This window comes from Brassica oleracea, chromosome C3 (genome assembly GCF_000695525.1).
Source record: "Brassica oleracea var. oleracea cultivar TO1000 chromosome C3, BOL, whole genome shotgun sequence".
Taxonomy (NCBI): domain Eukaryota; kingdom Viridiplantae; phylum Streptophyta; class Magnoliopsida; order Brassicales; family Brassicaceae; genus Brassica; species Brassica oleracea.
The window spans coordinates 47457752-47479278 of NC_027750.1; the positions used below are offsets into that span (position 1 = coordinate 47457752).

At 34.3% G+C, this 21527-nt stretch overlaps 3 protein-coding genes across 3 annotated transcripts; 2 read left to right on the plus strand and 1 right to left on the minus strand.

Annotated features, from left to right (window-relative positions):
• Positions 1 to 1688: 1688 nt before the first annotated feature.
• Positions 1689 to 6641, minus strand: LOC106333998. The gene is made up of 13 exons (XM_013772368.1): positions 6393 to 6641; positions 5815 to 5919; positions 5445 to 5572; positions 5220 to 5370; positions 5032 to 5141; positions 4830 to 4913; positions 4683 to 4731; positions 4487 to 4578; positions 4230 to 4356; positions 3844 to 3920; positions 2402 to 3768; positions 2209 to 2319; positions 1689 to 2128 (listed from the first exon to the last, which is right to left on the minus strand). The coding sequence occupies exons 2-13, from the start codon at positions 5905 to 5907 to the stop codon at positions 1788 to 1790; spliced, it is 2730 nt and encodes a 909-aa protein (XP_013627822.1). The 5' UTR covers positions 5908 to 5919; positions 6393 to 6641; the 3' UTR covers positions 1689 to 1787.
• A 7736-nt stretch (positions 6642 to 14377) lies between these two features.
• LOC106334002 (mitogen-activated protein kinase 3) lies at positions 14378 to 16406 on the plus strand. The gene is made up of 6 exons (XM_013772373.1): positions 14378 to 14839; positions 14916 to 15045; positions 15120 to 15257; positions 15347 to 15679; positions 15759 to 15942; positions 16045 to 16406. The coding sequence occupies exons 1-6, from the start codon at positions 14682 to 14684 to the stop codon at positions 16212 to 16214; spliced, it is 1113 nt and encodes a 370-aa protein (XP_013627827.1). The 5' UTR covers positions 14378 to 14681; the 3' UTR covers positions 16215 to 16406.
• Positions 16407 to 16491: 85 nt separating this feature from the next.
• LOC106333999 (protein NRT1/ PTR FAMILY 2.7) lies at positions 16492 to 19224 on the plus strand. The gene is made up of 4 exons (XM_013772369.1): positions 16492 to 17033; positions 17131 to 17866; positions 18150 to 18670; positions 18752 to 19224. The coding sequence occupies exons 1-4, from the start codon at positions 16955 to 16957 to the stop codon at positions 19087 to 19089; spliced, it is 1674 nt and encodes a 557-aa protein (XP_013627823.1). The 5' UTR covers positions 16492 to 16954; the 3' UTR covers positions 19090 to 19224.
• Positions 19225 to 21527: the final 2303 nt, after the last annotated feature.

Sequence of the window (21527 nt, forward strand, 5' to 3'; positions counted from 1 at the left end):
AGACACCGGGAGGAAGGCCATCAGAAGCTCTGGAATGATTATCTTAGCGAAACTCCAACATACCCGCACAATGTATTCCGGCGATAGTTTCGAATGAACAAGGCATTATTCTTGCGTATTGTGCATCGTCTCTCTACAGAAGTTGAGTATTTTCAACCCAGAGTAGATGCAACCGGACGGTCGAGTCTAAATCCTCTCCAAAAATGTACCGCAGCAATTCGTCAATTGGTGTATGGTGGTGGGTCTGACACAGTTGACGAATATGTCCGAATTGGTGAAACAACAGCTCGAAGAAGGTTGCACAATTTTGCCGCGGGAATAATCCACTTGTTTGGCGATGAATACCTAAGACGTCCCATACCGGAAGATCTGCAAATAATACTATATATTGGAGAACAACGTGGGTTTCCAGGGATGATTTGAAGCATTGACTGTATGCATTAGGAGTGGAAGAATTGCCCCACGGCTTGGAAAGGAATGTATTCACGAGGAACCGGAAAGCCAACGATTGTCTTGGAGGCGGTAGCTTCATATGACCTCTGGATATGGCACGCATTTTTTGGAGCTCCAGGTACTATGAACGATCTTAATATTCTCGATCGATCACCCGTTTTTGATGATATTATTAACGGAATAGCGCCGCAAGTTAACTTCTATGTTAATGGTAATCCATACCATTTGGCATATTATCTCACGGATGATATTTATCCGAAATGAGCTGCTTTTATTCAATCTATCCGACTACCACAAGGTTAGAAGCATTCATTATTTGCTCAAACCCAAGAAGCTGTGCGAAAAGATGTCGAGCGTGCCTTCGGAGTCCTACAAGCTAGGTTTTCCGTTGTTAGAAATCCATCTAATATATGGGATAAAGAAAAAATAGGAAATATTATGAGAGCATGTATCATACTCCATAATATGATTGTCGAAGATGAACGATCATCAGGAACTGAGGACAACGTTCATGAATTTGAAAAAAGAGAAGAGGTGACTACATTTTCCGTCAATATGCCTTCACCTATCGTGAGTACAATTGATCGTCGAACGAGCGTTCGGAATAGACAAGTCTATCAACAATAAAAAAATGACTTGATTGAAAATATATGGACTAAATTTGGACATCTTACACATAACATATAATTTATAAGTTTCTATTTGTATTGGAATAAATGTTTGTGTGTGTTTTTTTTTTATTATGATGTTTGGTATTTTTTTTTTCAACTTTGTAATTTTCTTAATATTTCAATTTTAATGTTAAACTTCTCTTTTATATGTTTTATTTAAAACTTCTTTTTATATGTTATTCATTATTAAAATAATAAATTAATTAAATAATAACCTAAGGGACCAGCAAAGTCCCACTAATAACCTACCAAACTTTCCAATGTCCTTAGCTTAGGTCCCTTAACATATAACCTTATTAAAAAATGCTAAGGGCTTGTGGGTTGAGTCCCACCAGTACCAATGCCCTAACAACTCTTAATAAAGGATATTGTCTACGTACTCAACTATATAACTATTGCCACTTTTTATTACTAGTACATTTTTGGCTTCGGTTAAGTTTAAACACACATGCAATCTCTTACAAATTCTCCAATGCCATTTATCTGTATTTCTTATTTGCAACCAAAAATGTAACCATACAAAAATTCTAATAGTTGAAAAGCAAAAAAAAAAAACAGAGTTAATCTATCAAGTCAAACAATTCATATAGAAATGTGGCCCTTAGTCGTTCAAAAAAAAAAAGAAATGTGGCCCTTTTTAATGTACAATTTGTTTCAAGAGACCTAAGGCCATTGTTTGTTTAGTAAAAAATAATGATCCGAGACTGAAGGAGTAAAGTTGTTAACATTGACTTCTTGTTGTTGTTGTGCAGCCTGAGACCTCTGCGCCAACAACTGATGAAGTCTTGCCTCCTTCTCAAAGGAATTTAGCTGAGAATAGAACCCTGATCTCATATCAAACTCTGCTCCATTTTCCATCCCATTCTGGATTCTTCCTCTTCCAACCGCTAAAATTGCTGGATCAATAAACTCTATGTCTCCTGCAGTATTCAAATTGCTACTTGGAGGTGGTACATGATACGCGTTCCTTATCACAGAGGACGACGAGTCATGCAAACGAGTTCCTACAAATAAAATATGTGCGATTAGTATCAAGCTTACGCAAAGCTAACACTAACTCATCGTTAAGACTGTAATATGATACCTGAAACGAAATCAGATGACATGTTCGCTCTTTCATGTGAAGGGAAACCAGGAGGAGGTAATTTGCTGGGAGCAGGAAATCCAGGAGGAGCAGAAACTTGGGACCTCACAGCTGCAAGACGACAACGGTGACAAGTTTAGAAATGCAGATGAATAAACAATCTTGAAGAAGTAGCGATATGATATTTACTAACCAGGACTTTTGTAAGAAGAGAATCCAGGACTAGCAGTAAACTGTTCATATCCACCAGAATAATTAGAAGCAAAACCATTTTGACTCCTGAACTTATCATGATAGATATCCCGATTCACTCCAAACTCCTGGATAGGCTGACCTCTTGACAACTGCCCATATATGCTGTAGGTATTATTATTATTATTATTGACATATGCTTGATTATTTGATTCTTCATGCCGAGCAAAAGAGAATCTGGACTGGTCATTACGCTGCTTTAGAAGGTTAGACTGTTCCAGAGAACTGCCCCTATGATCACTCTGGCCAAGTAACTTTGAAAAATTGGGTGGCATAGTCAAGGATTCATCCCAGGGGTCAAAGTCCAAAATGTTTGAAATTATATCATTCTCTGCACTCTGAATGTTGTTCCTGCCTTCAGTATTAGCAAATAGAGAATGCTGCATACTGGAACCGGATCTGGAAGTCTCAGAAAATCCATTTGGATGATGCACTCTATCGCTACCTATTTCAAAGGAGGACCCTGTATGTGAATCAAATCCACCAGAGGTTTCCCTGGTCTGGAAAGGACGATAAGCAGTATGAACTGAATCCAGGATGGAACTTGATGAAGTACACCTATAAGTGGAGTGGCTAACAGCCTGTACATCACGCCTACTACTATTGATCGATGATAGACCATCCACTTCCAACGCTGAGTTGACTTGCAACTGGGATTGCAAATCTGATCTCCAATCCCACTCTCCACTTGAACCAGGAATCCTATTCTGTGATACGTCAGCTTCTGCACCAGTGTTTGTAGGAGGATTGTTTCTGCACTGCTCAAGATCTGGTACATTGTTACCAGGTTTTCTAATAGAACCTTGATCACAATAAGCACCGGAAGCCACTGGAACACCAGGGTCTTCATCTTTAGCATTTGTAGTTATCCCCATCCATGCAACCTCAGCCGCCAAGTTACTAACATTAGGTACATCTTCAGAGATTTCATTTGTACTATCAAAAGAATTCTCAACAGCTGAAGGCTCCTCGACGACTCTGCTATCGTAGGAAGATTCTACTATACAGGATACTTGATTACTACTCGGATCTCTATTAGGTGATACAGTTCTCTTGGACCCAGGATCAACTACAATATTATTCTGCGAAGGCTTCAACATACCCGGTTTGCTTTTCTGAGCCAATGTTCGACTTTCTTCCTTGTGAGGTGGTTTCTGAAGAGTGTTACTAGTGGATACATGCGAATGAGCTGCCTTTGCAGTAGGCATAGCCAAAGTTCCATTTTCCGATGTAGATCTATGCTTGTCCAAAGATCCATTTGACGCAGCTGAAATTGCCAAAGATTGCTGATTTGTTATACGAGTCCCCCTGCAAGACATTTTCGATTTTATAAATGAACCATTAAAAACTTCACCAATACAACTGCTTGTGACACAGACTTACCATGATGCTGCAGCAGGAAGGGCAGTAGATCTAACAGAGCTCCCACTAGGTGGAGAACTAGATGCTGCAGTGACAGTCTGCACAACAGATTGTACTGAATATGAAGAATCAATCTCAGACAGCATTGTTGTAATACAGAAACCCAAGGAGAACAATAAATCACACAGAAAACACATTTCCACAATTCGTATAGCAGGGGTTAAGTTTTTACATAATGCTGCATATTCTACTCAAGTTTGCAGTGATCAATATTAAGATGCATTTAACCATATATGACTGGTCATAGGAGATCAAAACTGAATATCTTAAATTTTCTCTGAAACAAAGGAAGCAAGCCAGATAGCACCTTATGCATCAAGGTAGTGTAGAAATTTTATAGAGCTTACAGTAGAAGGAACTTTTGCAATTGGTTTTGCAATAGAACTGTCACTGCAATAAGCATCCAATGGTGGAGGTAGCACGCTCCCTGAACGGTTTTGCAGAGTATTTGTTGCTCCAGTGATTTGCTGAACTCTGCTCATTCAAAATTACTAAAAGCCTTAATTAATCGTCCAAGATATGAAAACTCCCGTCAATATATACGCTAGGGATAGTAAATGTGTGTACAAGAGGAAACCTTCAAATATCTATGGATTAAAATTACCTTGTATGGGCAGGTATGATCTCATCTTTTGTAAAACTATCCTCTTGGGAACCAACCTCATGCAAATAGAGGCACTCAGGATTGTTGCATGCCTGGAAATAAAAACAAACAATCCATAATCAAATAATATAAATTGCAATGAAAGAAAAAAAAATTAAGATCCATAGAGTAGAACAAGAGTGCCTATCGGACATACCACATTTCTTAACCACGCATGACAATACTTGGTTGTCCCAAAACATACCCTGCAGTATAGGAAGAAAAAAAGATCATGAGCTCAATAAAGATAATTTACATTTGTGCACAACGAGTCTCGAACAACAGGACGTTCGGCATGACTTACTTCAGTCCTTTACCATCCAAGATAAACCCATGAACAGACTGAATGCATCTGACAGCCTCTTCCTCTTTAGCATAAGTGATATATCTGGAGTCATACCCGTTTACAATCAGAAAGAAACAATAATGGAAAACAAACATTTAAGGAAATCAAGTCATGTTCAAACAGAAACGTAGTTGATAACACTAGTAAAAATAAAACTTACACACTGCATGTGTTGTTAGGGAACTGTTGGATGAGACCGGTTGCTGTCCTGGACATGGAAACCTTAAGAACCTTTCCATACTGACCAAAATAGTCTTTACGCTGGAGGATCTGGGAAAAGAAAAACCCCCATTAGTAAGCAGATGAGTGTGATATAATAAAAAAGTTTGAGAGAAAAAGATCAGGTACATCTTCATCTGCTAGTTCAATGGGCAACCCGACAATGTAAACAAGATTTCTCTGAACCACTCGGACATTGGCTAGTTGCTTTCTCCCTTCAGAAGGTTTCAATTTTGACTTGTGTGTCTTTTTGCGATCCATGTTCCCTTCAGAGTTCAGTCTGAGAACAGGAATATATATATAAAAAATCAGCAAAACCGCCAAAAAGACAACATATCAGGTGTATATCTCGACCTCTCGGGATCAACAGTCATCCCGACAATTTTTTCCTTGTCATAGGGAGTGCGGCAAGCAGGACAACGCCCTTCAGATTGATCTTTCTCGGCCATGTCCATTATGTGATGCCAACACCAAACACAAATCTGAAAGATTGGTGTAAATACATACAAGATCATAAAAATCCGCAGAACAAAAGAAAATGATCTCTAACAATAGCTAACACAAAACATGGTTTTTAGCATAACCATCATCTACAATATTATATGCTTCTTAGATATACACCAAGACACAAGATTCAAAGTAAAGGAATAAAAAAATTGCTATCACAATCAGTTGTACACAACAATGCATGCATGGACATGTAAAAGAGAGAGGATGGGTAGACCTGATAGCCACATTTGCAAGGATTCAATTGCTGGTCGGTGAGATCCATCTCCTCCGCACACAAAGGGCAAGTCTTCTCACCGTAGTCACTCATGGTCTGATACTCCTGAATAAGACAAAAGAAAGCAAATGCGATATGTAAGGACGAGTGAGATCTATAGCAACAGACAAGAGTAATAAGCAGGCTATTGAAACTACGTTCGATTTGAGTTAGGATAATTAACTGCTCTCTATATGGCTAAGCTAAACAGTGGCAATTCAACTTCCCGACCAAGAAGCCCTAATATTTCTGTTCACTGATTAATGATTATGATATTTCTCTAAAGGAACGAACTTTCAGATCGATATCGAGAATCAGAAAACCCAAATGTTGAAAGGGCTCTCCGTAATTAAATCAGTGCATGCGATGCGACGGTTCAACAATTGAATCGTAAACGGAAAGACAATCGACGATTCAATATTTACAGAAAAATCTAGTGCGTAAAGATTTTTCAAATTCTGAATCAGTAAAACCCAAACGATCCCGAAAAGAGACAGAATTAGGGTTCTTGAGATCCGGAAATGAGAAATCGAACATACGAGTGAAGGAAAGATCGATCGGGATTTGGGGATTGGGAGAAGTTGGAACTGGAGATTGCGACTTGCGAGAGAGAGAAACGGATGGATGGCTGTGATTTTGGCCGCAGGCTTTTGAATATCTCTTCTGTCACAGATCCGCGTCGCTGTCTTGGTTGAATAATAATACTACAAAAGGGTGTACTGTACCCTTATATTCTCCTTTTATTCCGATTCTATCACTACCCCGTTCGATCACTCCGGTTTAAGTTTTTTTGTGTGTGTGTGTGTGTGGTTGATGTTAACCGAATAATTTTGCGGAGAAAAGAAAATTAAAGTTTGTTGACCCGATTATATTGAGTCAATTTTGTTTTGCGCAAACATTAAAATTAGATAAATTTATATTATTAAACAGAAGTCATGTTTTATTTCATGCGTAATTTTTTAGTCTGAACCATTCCTAGAAAATATCAAATTTTATATAAGTTCATTATTATATCTTTTAATATCTTTATATTTTTAAGGGCCCATCTTTTTATTTGAAATACAAATGGATATATTTAAAATGTTCTAACGAAATTTCTTAAAAATCTTTTTAGAATCTTTTTAAATTTACTTTTGAAAATTAGTTAGTTTTAATTTAAATTATCATAACATATAATTAGAAATTAAAAATGAATTTTGTTTTGATTTATAAACGAAATTTAAAAAATAAATTTTTTTAATTATATTCAATCATAATAAAAATGAAATTGATTAATTTCAAAATATACTTTACTAATATTTTTAAAATATTTTTTTAGAAATAAATATTTATTTCTATTTTAATATTTTAAATATATATATATATATATATATATCTATTCTATTAAAATAAAAGTCATGACTTCTTTTATGTGTGATATTTTTATTTAGACCATCATTTAATTTTTTTATTAAATGTATATCCTTAACGCTAATAATATATAATTTGTTAACTACTTTAATCATAATTTCTTTTGATATTTTTTAATTTATATATATATATAAACAAATCTGTTGAAAAAGATTATAACAAGATCTAATTGTCAAAAATTGAATATAAATATTTTCACTAATTTCGTAAGTAGTAATGAAATGTTATTATACATTAATATATATTCAGCTATATTTTATAAAATGAAAAGAATAAAATTATATCCTATTTTATCTACTTTATCTACTTTATAATAATATCTATTATTTTAAAATAAAACCATTATATTGAAGTAAATATGATAAAATTATTTAAATTTAAAATTTAATATATTTTTTTAATAAATATAAAATATTTATGCTAAAAAAATAATATGTTGGTAGAACGGGTTAACATTAGTAAACTATATAATACATGAATAAAAAGTTAACTTCTCTAAACATTTTTATATATAGTAAATTATTATATAAAATGAATAAATTGCTTAAGAAAATCTAACGCTTTGAATCACGAGTTACGATCAAAATAAATTATATATAAAATAATTTTAAAATATGTTATTTTATGCATAAAAAATTAGTTTAATAATCAAACGCAAATTTAATAGGACAAATATATAATAAAAAGCAACATATATATGTGATGATTTGAATTTTTAACATGAAAACTATAAAATTATTGTATTTGAAATAATTATACAAATATTTAAATATGTGAGTAACATTCAAAATGTATATTAATTGTGTAAAACGGTTGACAGAAAAAAATTGTGTAAAACAAATATCTATATATAAACATGAAAATATATACATGCACGGTTGTGTGGATCAAAATCTAGTTATATATTAAAACAGAAGTCACAACCTTGATTCATGTGTGATTTTTTTTAAAAATATACCTAATCGACCTATTCCTAGAAAATAATGTTACATTTAATCTATAATCTTATCATTTAAATTTTGGGCCCACCAGAAATTTTTAGCAGAAATTTTTACTGAGCTATCAATAATTAGATTTAAACAATCGATTATTCATTGGATTTATATATAGTATAAATTAAATAGATATAATTTAATGTTGTAATACTATATTTCCATATGTTAATTATTTAAATATATGTCGATGTTAACTATTAAAATTATAAAGATTTTTTTTAAATAACAAAAAATCATATTATCTAACAATGATTAATCTTTACTACCTTAAACCAATGAAAATAAATTTTAAACTATATAGTTAATTTAAAAATTAAATAAAAACTAAATTTTTAATTATTTACACGATAATATAAATCTATGAAGCGAAAAGTTTAATTTTTTAAAAACTTTCTAAATTTGTGAAATGTTACAATATTTTTGAATATGACAATAAAACAATATTTTACTAATCTTTATATATATATATAAATACATGTGAAAGTTTGAAACAATATATTCAATGAAAAATATACCGTAAACTTATTATGTTTAAAAAATTGATAGACACATATATATTATAATATATAAAAATTTATAAATGAAAATAAAATATTTATATAAAAATAAATGAAAAAAAATCTGCGCGGTTGCGCGGATCGAGATCTAGTTTTATTAAAAGAATATCAGCCCTATCGTATCCTTACCATAAAATCTTGCTGATCCATTTGGACTTTCAATATCCCTAAATTACTTAAAAAAATATATGAGAAAATTACGGTCAAAGATACAATTTCACTTTGCAATTACACTCTAAGGCCATAGTGCTTGAAGAGCACTTTCTGAAGATGCTTTTACGACCATACCCTTTAACCAAGTTGATCTCTTTCTACGTAAGAAAACAATTTGTTTCATTTATTGTTTTTTCTTTTTCTTATCAATCTAAAGCATATTTATCTCGTTGCGAACTAATTGTTTATCTTTTTCCAGAACTTTAATTTTTTCATTTCCCAATTCATATTCCATTGCGAAATCTTTGTCCATATTAATTCAAAGTGTTAGTGGTTACTTGTGTCGTCGTAAATTTCCATTTTTTTCTTGTTTCCAGATTATCTAATCAGGTTTAACATATGCTGAAGAATCAAGCACGCAAAAAAAAAAAAAACCAGTTCAATCAAGTTTTGTGAGAACATGGAGGATGCCATTGCTACTGCTTCTACCACCGTAGAAGCCGCCGCAGCAAGTAGTTCCTAAGATTTCTGAGTTGTTAGTCACTTCAATCTCTTTGATGATGAAGAAAATAGATCCAGTGGAGGCTGTGGCGGTAATGGAGGAGGTGGTTACGGAGATGGAAAACGTGAGGGTAGATACAAGACACTCGTGGATACAATGGTGGTGGATGTGGTTCTTCGAAAGGTGGAGTTGGTGGTGGTATAGTGGAGGTGGCTGTGGATACCGGAGTGGAGGTTGTGGTGGTTATGGATACGAAGGTGGTAGTGGATACAGAGGTTGATACGTTTGGAAACTTTGTTGATGAAACTTCGTTCACAAACCTCATTCACACAATCTCTTCCATGGAACTCCGTTAAAAAAACTTTAGTTGCAATTTTTTGGTCAATTTGAAATTAGTTATTGTCCTTTTGATGATAAATTTACTATATATGAAAGAAAGCTTGATCATCTTTTTTGAAAATGATGAACTTATAACCCACTAAAACCATCCACAAGACTTCATCCACGAAATCTCGTCTACAAAATCTCTTGCAAGATTAAAAACCTCGTCCACGAAAATTCGTCCACGAAACCTCCTCACACGTTTACATATCTCCCATCCACGACTGCACCATCCATATATATATATACATATATATTATAAATTTTACAAGAAATATATACATTATGGACATCAAAATGTACAAGAGAAAAAATAATAATTTGTTTATGCATAAATATAAAATTTTATACATTATAATTTGCAATAGTGACCAATAAAATATATTGGGGAAATACATAACCAATTAATATGTCAACTAAACTAATAAAACAACTAATAAACTACCTTTATGCTTTCCCTTACGGCATCCAATCTTGTTTCCTCAAAAGGGTATTGGCAGAAGGGTATTATGGTTTCAATATTGCATCGAAACCAGCAATTGTATCCTACAAACATAAAGTGTCTAATTGAGTATGAAGAAAGAAAAATGTGTCTAAATATGTAACTCTCTCAAAATATATTTTATACTAGGGGTTGGCCCGCCCTACGGACGGGTAAGTTTACATTAAAACTATTTATATTTAAATATTATAAATCATTGAAACTTTATTTTATATTGAAAATAATAAATATAATATGTTTTTATTCTAAGATCATATGGTAATTATTTTTTGATAAAATATCAAATTTATTGAACTATCAAAAGAATGTTATATACGAATCAAACTCTTTTAAGAACTGAAAAGCTCTTCTGTAGATGTAAAAACTACTCATAAGTTGTTACTTCAAACCATTTTCTTAATAACCCTTCTAGCTTATAATTTGGCTTGTAATGGAGTGAACTAATCATGTTCTTCACTGCCTTGTTTATTATCCCTCGCATGTTGTTTGTAGAAATTCTCGGCTTCTTTTTTATTAGCCCTCGCATATTGTAAATTTTATTTTGTTGGTTTGAGTTGACCACTAACAATATTTTTGTTAGAGAACACAAAATTATTAAATAAAAAATTAAGGAAAATAAAATGATTTATATATTTTTGTTTGATTTCTATTTCAATTTCATATAGTTGAAAAAATATAAAGTAAGAATAGCTACTTTTTCCTAAGAGTATCAGATTTTTCAATAACTAATTTCATATAGTTGAAAAAAAAATATAAAGTAATAATTTTTCACAATAATAAATTAATACACAAACTCCAAGCCAAATCATTGAAAATCAAATATAATGTGATAAAATTATAAAATTTAATTTTTAAAATAATAGACAAATAATTTCAACAATGTCATAAATAATAATTAGTACATATTATGTAACATCAAATGATGTTTTATAATATATGTTTGTTTCAGTTTATATTAGATTTTCAATTTATGAAAAGGTAAGTTTATTATTTTAGTTAAAAATGACTTCTGTAATATTTAAAAATTAATTATGTAAAATATTTAGTATACATTAATAAATCAAATTTATTATAATTTGTTGAATATGTATTTAGTAAAATCTTTTTTTAAAATCGGAGACTCTTTAATCATGCAACTTATGCTTTAATCTTGTTTATTTAAATCGTTGTGGCAGGTAATGAGATTGTTTACTTGAGAATTAGTGATAAATAGTTGTATTGTAAAGATAACTGTGTTGTAAAAGATAATGTTCTACTCATCAATATATCATTGCCTAAATTTTAAAATCTTTATGTTTTTATCTGGAGGTTTAACATTTTATTATTATTATGTTTTGGCTGTAGCTGAAAGAGTGTATTGACAATGATATGCAACACTAAGCCGATAAGGCAAACTTAAATCCAGTTTTGGTGTTATATTATTCTTGTTTCATGTAGAAACTCTGAGTCTCTAACTTTGTTGTGTTCTTAGAGAATGTACATAATCAATTGATTCAGATTCAACTGCTTCTTACAATAGCTATCTTTGTTGTTGTCTTTTTGTTGGCTGCGAGTTTTTGGGATATATCTCCTTGAAACTGTTTTTAGAGATGAGGCGATGTTCCAATGGTGACATTCGTATAATAGGTTTATTTTTCCTATTATAAGAGAATTTTTACCATTGGTATAATGGAGCGTAAGGTTAATCTCTTAAGTCAATTCTCAAAGATAAACAAATTTGAACGTGAAACTGTTTTTTTAAATTTAATAATAATCTGTTATGTTCAGATTTAGATGCACCATAAGAGCAAACAAACATTGAAAACGGCAGGGGAACACTTTTTGGAATGATTAAAGCCGATAATGGTGATGTGTGAGATGGTTAGGCTGTAAGATATATGTACGGTGTAGGTCTTCATCGATTCCATAAGACTTATTTATAGGTCGAGCTTGTATATGTTACAGAAACCGTTCGTAAACCTGAATAAATGAGGTGGAGTGAGAGGAGAGGTGAGGTGGAGTTTAATGACTGAATTAAAGTATGTGTTCAAGAAAAAGAGAAAACGTTACAGAAAATCTAATCGGAAACCATGGCAAACGATAGGGTTATTGGGCCGAAGAGGAAGGGGAAGATAAAATTGATCTAACTCTGCCAAAGCGTACCACAGTTATGAAAGTAAGAAGGACCCAAAAATAACTAGAGTCCATCAATGCTTTGCACTGAACGAACAGATTCAGAAAGAATAAGAAGTTGTCTCTCTTGCTCGACATGTGTCGAGAAAAGGGATATGAAGGGTGATGTGGCGCATTGTGGAGCCTTTTTCTTCTACTTTATCATTATAAATTATAAATAGATACTAAATCGCAAGTCATTTGGCCAATTAAGATCTGCCAAATATCTTTTATATACTTAAAAAATATATTTTAATCATATGATAAAATAGATTTGATATAAAGAAAATATTTTCTTACTTTTAAAATATATAGTAATTTAAGTTACTTTTTAATCATATGATAAAATAGATTTGATATAAAGAAAATATTTTCTTACTTTTATAACATATCTTATGTTGTTTAAGAGTATATTTTAAAGAGATTATTATTTCCTTTTTAATATCAAACTTGCTTTTTGTAAACTTTCCTTTTTATGAAATTACATTATATATATAAAGTACATTTTCATGCTCATATCATATGAGTCATATGTTTATAAAATATATTTTCCTATAATATGTTTTCCTTTTGTAAATATAATTTTTGTTTTTATTTTAATATTTTGTTTTTATTATATATCTTATTTGGGAAAATAGAAAAAGAAAATTAAAATTAAAATATAGTTGACAAAAATTATAAAATAAAATTAAAATTATAATAACTATATTTAATATTTTAATTTATTAAGATTATATTTTTAAATAACCATTGTAAGAATTAACGTGAATGCGACACATAAGAAAATAATTTTTTTTTAACAACTACTTCTCCGATAATATATAAAGATGGTTTTTAATATTTGTTTGCTTCAAAAATTTACGGATATCCATAAATGAATAACGAATAGAATCAAAATTAACGAATAAAATACCCTCCCTATATATATATATATATATATATTATATATGCTCCCTTAGGCCGTTTGCGTAAACTTGAGATTTTCATCAATTATTTGTTACATTTTTTCCTTTTTTCTTTTGGTTATAAGTTAGTTATTGGCTTATGACCAAGAAAAAATAAAAGTTTAGTTACAAAAAATGTAAGTAGAATCTGTCTGCGGTATATGATTTCTCCATTATCATGCTGCCTAACATACTGGAAAAAGTGAAATAAAAAAAAAGTTCTTAGAAAAAGCTTCAAAAAACTGGTAGTGAATTTTTGAACAAAAAAAAGAAAGAAAAGAAACTAGTAGTGAATTAAAACACGTAATGAAGATATGTTAGTAAAATGATTGGTTTTCATAAACCACACGTGGTATTAATGTTCGATTTTGTCAAAAAAAAAAAAGAAGTTTTTGATAATCTCGAAAAGAAGTAAGATTAAAATATAACATAAACAATAGTATATGTTAGTATATGGGGTAAAGAACGTCGGAAGTGGTCGGAAGTGGCTAAGCTTAGTAGCGACAGAATTGGAAAAGATAGAGGCGTTGCAGATTTGCTTCCCAGACTTCAAAATTATCTATGTGCCATGAGTGTGCAATCAGTTTTCGAAATTTTTAGCTAAGACTGATAGGACCGTTCGTATGAATTTACTTTTCATTGGTTGTTCTATTCCGGTCTGGTTATCCAGGTTTGAATAATAGAATGACCGTTCGACGTAAAAAAAAAACACTAATAATATATAACAACATATTTATTTGATTTATGGTATAAAAAATCTACTCAGATATATGAAATTGACAAATTAGTGAACACCCACGTTGCACATGCTCTTAAAAGCCACCTAATTTATATTGAAATAAACATTGAAGAAATACATAAAAATAAAAACTTTACAGCCTTAAAAAATATATATTAGAAAAACAACTATGGGCAGAGAGAGATAGAACTGTAAAGGACGTCGGGAGGAAGACCGTTGACGAAGTCAAAACCGAACAGCAACCGTCGATCTGAGGCGGCTCAAATCTCGTCCACACAAATCTTTCCATCTCCCTTCTTCTTCCTCGCAGTTACCGCGAAAACTCATCTGAAACTCGTCTTCTCATTTCAGTCCCTCATCTAACTGTAATATAATTATATATATAAAGGAGTCACACAATACCTTCAGATTCACTATACCTCAAAGCACAACAAGTCAAGCTTGAAGTTGACTTAGCGCGTCATCGATTGAAAGAGAGAGAGAGAGAGAGAGAGATGAACAACGCCGGCGGCCAATATCCAGATTTTCCGGCGGTGCAGACGCACGGAGGACAGTTCATAAGCTACGATATCTTCGGTAGTTTATTCGAGGTCACATCCAAGTACCGTCCTCCGATTGTTCCAATCGGTCGGGGCGCATACGGCATCGTTTGGTATGTTCGCTGATCTTCTTATTTCTGGAGAGATCGGAGTTTTGATATTTTTTTTTGTAAATTGGGATTGGTGAAGCTCTGTGTTGGATTCGGAGACGAACGAGCTTGTGGCGATGAAGAAGATAGCCAACGCCTTTGATAATCACATGGACGCCAAGCGTACACTTCGCGAGATCAAGCTTCTTCGTCATCTCGATCATGAAAACGTTTGTATATTTCTTGATTAATATCTTCTGAAATTAGATGAATAATTATATTAATACGGTTGTTTTTATTACAGATCATAGCTATAAGAGATGTGGTTCCTCCACCACTTAGAAGAGAGTTCAGTGATGTTTATATCGCCACTGAGTTAATGGACACTGATCTTCATCAAATCATCAGATCCAACCAGGGCTTGTCTGAGGAACACTGTCAGGTAATAAAACTAGTCCTCTTGTTTTTTTTTTTGAAGATTACTAATTTGTTTCAAGAAACATGAGACTGACATGAATCTTCTTGAAACAGTACTTCCTGTACCAGCTTCTTCGAGGGCTCAAGTACATCCACTCGGCTAAAGTTATCCACAGGGATCTAAAGCCTAGCAATCTTCTCCTGAACGCCAACTGCGATTTAAAGATCTGTGATTTTGGTCTTGCTAGACCCACTTCAGAGAACGAGTTTATGACTGAATATGTTGTTACCAGATGGTATAGAGCACCTGAGCTTCTGCTCAACTCATCTGATTACACAGCTGCTATAGATGTTTGGTCTGTTGGTTGTATCTTTATGGAGCTCATGAACAGAAAGCCTTTGTTCCCTGGCAAAGACCATGTCCATCAGATGCGCTTATTGACAGAGGTAACAAAGCAAAAATACATATTCTTTTTAGCATGGATTCAAGATTGGGCCTGTTTTGTAATATGTGTGAATCTTGCAGTTGCTTGGCACGCCGACAGAATCAGATCTCGGGTTTACACACAACGAGGATGCCAAAAGATACATCCGGCAGCTTCCCAACTTCCCTCGCCAACCGTTAGCTAAACTGTTCTCTCATGTTAACTCATTGGCCATTGATCTAGTTGACAGAATGTTGACGTTTGACCCCAACAAAAGAATCACTGGTAAGTGTATTATACGTGTACATGTTCTCTGTTTCTGTCTTCTCATCATCATGGTTTGATTCAAACTTAGTTAAAACGTATTATTCTTGTTGCTGTGTGTAGTTGAAGAAGCTCTGAATCACCCGTACCTAGCCAAGTTGCACGACCCGAATGATGAGCCAATCTGTCTAAAGCCATTCTCTTTCGACTTTGAACAACAACCTCTAGACGAGGAACAGATAAAAGAGATGATCTACAGGGAAGCCATTGCACTCAATCCAACATATGCTTAGAAGAGCAGCAACCGAATGAATGGCCAAATATCCTGCCCTCTAGCATCTTTGCTTGTTCTTTTATTCATGTACCTTTTTTCCATGTGTAATCCTATTTGTTTGTTTAACATTGTATTACTGCTAGTGAGTGAGTGCATGTAGCTCTTATGTAAAAGTACTCCAGCTATGAAATATTTACTTCACACTTTTTTACTTCACATACAAAAGGAATATAGTATAGAGTTCTGTAATATTCTCATCAAGCCTGACTTTCCTATTCTCAAAATTAGTGGGTTCCATCATGGTATTGTTAGTAGTCTATTCACATTCAATGCTCTTTTTTTTTATGATCTTGGCTCTAGGTAGCTGCTTGCATTATTGAAGTATGTATGGCCAAATCATTGGAAATAATTTGGCAAATGGGTACTAATTTAGCAATATCCATTACAAGACAATTTTTAGAGTTGACTTATTAAAAGTTAGATAGGATAAAAATGTTGTCTTCACACAGGCTGTTCGAAGCTGGCAGTGATGGCTCAACACACATCAAATGAAAAGCTTTGTGTTTTATACCTTTTTTTTAACGTTTCTTGTTGGAGGGTGCTGCTCGTGGAGAATAAAATATCGTGACCACCATCGAAAGTCATCTTCTTTAAACATTGTCTTTAGTGTATCATTGCTTATGTATATCTTCCAGCATTTCAGGCCATTTATAACAAACAAACAGAAACAGGTAGAAGCTCTCTACTTGATTTAGAGACATGGCAGGTGATGCAGAAACACAAATATCAAGCACCAAACGCCATGGTGGAGGTTGGATCACCTTTCCGTTTATGATAGGTGAGAGATTCTGTTTCTCTGTTTTCATCTTTCACATAACCCTTAGAGCTTAGAACAAGAACCTTACAGGTAATCTATCTATGTTTCTATGGTGCAGCGACGTTGTTAGGCCTGACAATAGCTGCGTGGGGATGGTTACTAAACTTGATCGTCTACCTGATTGAGGAATTCAACGTGAAGAGCATCGCAGCAGCTCAGATTACCAACATTTTCAGTGGCTGCATCTGTATGGTTCCAGCCATTGGAGCCATTGCTGCTGACTCTTTCTTTGGAACCATCCCTGTTATCTCAGTTTCTGCTTTCGTTTCTCTTATCGGCGTATCTCTGCTGACACTAACAGCTGCGCTTGACTCTTTAAGACCCAACCCCTGTGACACTGCTTCAAGCCTATGCCAATCACCTTCGAAAAGCCAGCTCGGTGTTCTTTATACGGCCATAACTCTAGCCTCTATAGGAACAGGTGGGACACGGTTTACTTTAGCAGCCGCTGGTGCGAACCAGTACGAGAAAACTAAAGACCAAGGCAGCTTTTTCAACTGGTTTTTCTTCACAACGTATCTGGCCGGAGCTATAAGTGCAACCGCCATTGTCTATTCTGAAGACAACGTCAGCTGGACCTTTGGGTTTGGTCTGTGCGTAGCTGCTAATTTCTTCAGCTTTTTGGTTTTCATCTTAGGGAGAAGATTCTACAAGCATGACAAGCCCTTAGGAAGTCCCTTCACAAGTCTACTTCGCGTCATTTTAGCCGCGCTATTCAAAAGAAAAGCTGTGGTTTCCACCAACGAAAAGGATTACCACAGTGAATCACTCTCAATGCCCACAAATAGTTTGAGGTAACAAAACATCCTTGAGAACAGCAGTTTTATTGTAGCATTTTTTTTTTTGAAATGATTAGGAAGTTCTGAGCCCGAAAGCCCATATATCTCCCTAGGGAGGGGTCAAAATTAATGTTAAATTAACTCTTCTTAGGATAATTGAACCCATGACCCCTTAAATCCCTACTAGGTGATCCAATAGTTTTAGCCACTAGGCCAACTCCTCGTTGGTTTCCATTCATTGCAGCATTGAGAGGCCATTCTAATGATTTTTTTATTTATTTATTTCTCAAACACGCAGGTTCTTTAACCGTGCAGCCTTGAAACAAGAAGACGAGGTTAAACCAGATGGCACAGTTCACAATCTGTGGAGACTATGCAGCGTTCAACAAGTGGAAGATTTCAAAGCAGTCATAAGAATCATCCCTCTTGCGTTAGCCATAATATTCTTGAGCACTCCAATCGCGACACAGCTAAGCTTAACAGTTCTTCAAGGTCTAGTGATGGACCGGAGGCTTGGTCCTAACTTTAAAATCCCTGCAGGCTCTCTACAAGTCATCACACTTCTCTCCACTTGCTTATTTATTATAGTCAACGATCGGATTCTCTACCCATTTTACCAAAAGCTAACGGGGAAGTTTCTCACACCGCTCCAACAAGTCGGTATAGGCCATGTTTTCAACATTCTAAGCATGGCTGTGACTGCCATTGTTGAAGCAAAGCGATTGAAGATAGTAGAGAATGGTCATTTCCTCGAGTCATCTTCTATTGCTGACATGTCTGTCCTATGGCTATTCCCTCCTCTAGTCATAGTAGGAATCGGTAAGGAACTGATTTTCAGACCAATCTATCAACTTGAACTGAGAAAATAATCATGTTCTTGGTTTTGTCTTGTGCTTGCAGGAGAGGCTTTCCATTTCCCAGGGAATGTAGCTCTGTGCTATCAAGAGTTTCCAGAGTCTATGAGGAGCACCGCAACATCCATTACATCGGTGGTGATTGGGATATGCTTTTACACAAGCACTGCTATAATCGATCTGATTCAGAGGACCACCGCATGGTTACCAGATGACATAAACCATGGACGAGTTGACAATGTTTACTGGTTTTTAGTCATTGGAGGAGTCTTGAATCTCGGCTATTTCCTCGTGTGTTCTTGGCTTTACAAATACAGGAATCTCGAGGATGATGATCACGAAAAAGATGTTGCGGTTTCACACTCTACTACTTTGTCCTCATGATCTTATAAGATGAAGAGTGAGAGAGACAGAGAACATGTTATTTGTTGTCGGTATCTTCTAGTGTTCTGTAATTGTGTGAAAGTATCTTCACTTTGTAGCCACTGAAAAGTTTATATATTTTGCTTTATTTCTTCTTCCTCTCACACTTGTTCTCTCTGAATGCTGCATGCATGTCTCAATGTTGAATACTATAAACTAACTATAGGTTTTCTCTCTTAGCTACTATATAAGTATTCTTCATCGATGCCAATTTGATTCTCTCTTCGACCATAGGTTCGAACCTCATTCTCCTGTTATATCGAAATCTTCCTTTTGTCTATTTATCATGGTTAACTATTGGTTTCTCAACCCATATTACTAAAAGAAAACAAAAAAATTTCCTCACACGCTCAACATCTCAACATCCTAAGCACCGGAATTAGTAAAGAATTTATTTCGGGTGACATTCCATTCCAAAAATTGAGATAAAAAATGATATCATGTTTTTGGTTTTTGTCTTTTGCTTGCAGGAGAATCTTTCCATTTCCCAGGGAATGTATCTTTGTGCTATCAAGAATTCCCAGAGTCTAATAGGAGCACCACAACTTCAGTTACCTCGGTGGTGGTCGGGATATGCTTCTAAACAAGCCACAAGTGCTGCTCTAATCAATGTCGTTAACCATGGAAGAACATGTCTTCTGTTGTCATCTAAAGTTCTAACCTTTGATTGGAAGTATCTTTTCATTCTTCTTCTACTTCGTCAGTTCTTCTAAACGATTTCTCTCTCTTGTTCTTGCAACAACAGTTTCGGTTAAAGCTTGCTGCCGGTTTAGGAGTTAGGTTCTTGGTAGGTTGATGGCGGTTAAATTAGGCAACAGTCAAATTACTGGTTTGGTCGTAGGTTTTGTCGGAGGATTTGTCCACTTCCGGTCCGTTTTCCCTATATGGTATTCTTGTTAAATGGTGTATACGGTCTCGGTGGTTTGAGCTAGAGGCGGTAATCTCTGGTCATTTCTACCGAACGACGGCATCGTCGGTTTGTCGGTTTATTCTCGTACCGCCGGCGTCTCCTTAACCAGGTTGGTTTCCGGGTTCGGGGTGGATTCTAGGCTCGGTATGTTGCGTTTTAGCGACTCGGAAGCTGTAGGAGCTGTGCTTCTGGGGTTTGAGGGTGCCCTATCTCTCGGTCTTTTGTGGTAACCGGATTGTCTCTTCTAATCTTACCAGTGTTGTTTGATCCACCATCGTCTCGTTAAGCTCTTGTCCTTCCTCGATCGGGCCGCTCCTCTTCTAGTTTACTGTTTTAGCTGTCATGCGTTGTATGCTTGTTGTTTGGTTTCATTTCATCCACTTCTAGTAATCTTTGTATTTCTGTCAAAAACCGAAAAATTTGATATAATCAACATAAGAGCATCTCCAATGGTAAAATTCATTTTTTTCTTCAAAATATGAAGATCTTAAAAAAATGAAGAAGCATGTTCTCCAATGGTTTGCTTCATTTTTTTCTTCAAAAAGGAATATTCCAAATATATTATTTTTTTCTGTTTTATCATTATTTAACAAAAACATCTTTTATTTTTGCTAGTTTACTAATTTTACCCAATTATTTTATTTTAACAATATTTCACCACAACTGCTAATTAGTATTAAATAAACATTATCATACAATATAATTAGTATACATAGCATAAATAAATAACACAAGAACACTACATTTTATAAGGAAGCATGAAATGTATATTTTTCCCACATGTGATCAATTAAATTGTTCCGAAAAGTGAAATGAGCTTCTTGATCTTTAATTCTTCTAAATCAAGCCAAAAATTCTTGAAAACGAATATTATCATGCTCTTCGATATCAACCTCTAGAACTAGAACTTCTCCACCAACTTCAATTGGAGCATCAAGATCACGCTCATCTTCAATTAATTATCATGTTATGTAGAATTATACATTTAGTCATTATGTCATGTAGCACATTTTTTTCCCAAAAAAACGAGCTGGTCCTTTCACAATTGCAAAGCGTGATTGAAGAATTCCAAAGGCACGTTCTACATCTTTTCGACATGCTTCTTGTTGTGTAGCAAAATATTTCTTATTTGAACCCACTGGTTCATGAATAGTTTGCACTATGGTAGACCATTTTGGATATATATCGTACAAATAATAACCCATATTATATTATTTGCCTTGAATGATATAATGAGCAGGAGGTGCAATACCTTGATCGAGCGAGATTGGAGAAAAGATGTGAAGACTCCAAGACATTGATATCATTATTGCTGCCCGGCATCCCGAAATATGCAGGCCATATCCAAACATCATAATCCGCAACAGCTTCAAGAATTATAGTTGGTGATCCACTACCACCTGCATATTGTCCAGCCCAAGCGGTCGGACAATTTTTCCACTTCCAGTGCATGCAATATAAGCTACCCAACATTCCCGGAAAGCCTCGC

Bases quoted from the DNA above. Each gene is read 5' to 3' on its own strand.
- LOC106334002 (XM_013772373.1), top strand. From the start codon at position 14,682: ATGAACAACGCCGGCGGCCAATATCCAGATTTTCCGGCGGTGCAGACG. The intron at 15,258-15,346 runs GTAATAAAACTA...TTCTTGAAACAG, and splicing joins TGTCTGAGGAACACTGTCAG to TACTTCCTGTACCAGCTTCT. The intron at 15,680-15,758 runs GTAACAAAGCAA...TGAATCTTGCAG, and splicing joins AGATGCGCTTATTGACAGAG to TTGCTTGGCACGCCGACAGA.
- LOC106333999 (XM_013772369.1), top strand. From the start codon at position 16,955: ATGGCAGGTGATGCAGAAACACAAATATCAAGCACCAAACGCCATGGT. The intron at 17,034-17,130 runs GTGAGAGATTCT...TCTATGGTGCAG, and splicing joins CACCTTTCCGTTTATGATAG to CGACGTTGTTAGGCCTGACA. The intron at 17,867-18,149 runs GTAACAAAACAT...TCAAACACGCAG, and splicing joins ATGCCCACAAATAGTTTGAG to GTTCTTTAACCGTGCAGCCT.
- LOC106333998 (XM_013772368.1), bottom strand. From the start codon at position 5,907: ATGAGTGACTACGGTGAGAAGACTTGCCCTTTGTGTGCGGAGGAGATG. The intron at 5,142-5,219 runs GTACCTGATCTT...TTCTTTTCCCAG, and splicing joins TTGAACTAGCAGATGAAGAT to ATCCTCCAGCGTAAAGACTA. The intron at 2,129-2,208 runs GTATCATATTAC...TTTTATTTGTAG, and splicing joins GTCATCTGATTTCGTTTCAG to GAACTCGTTTGCATGACTCG.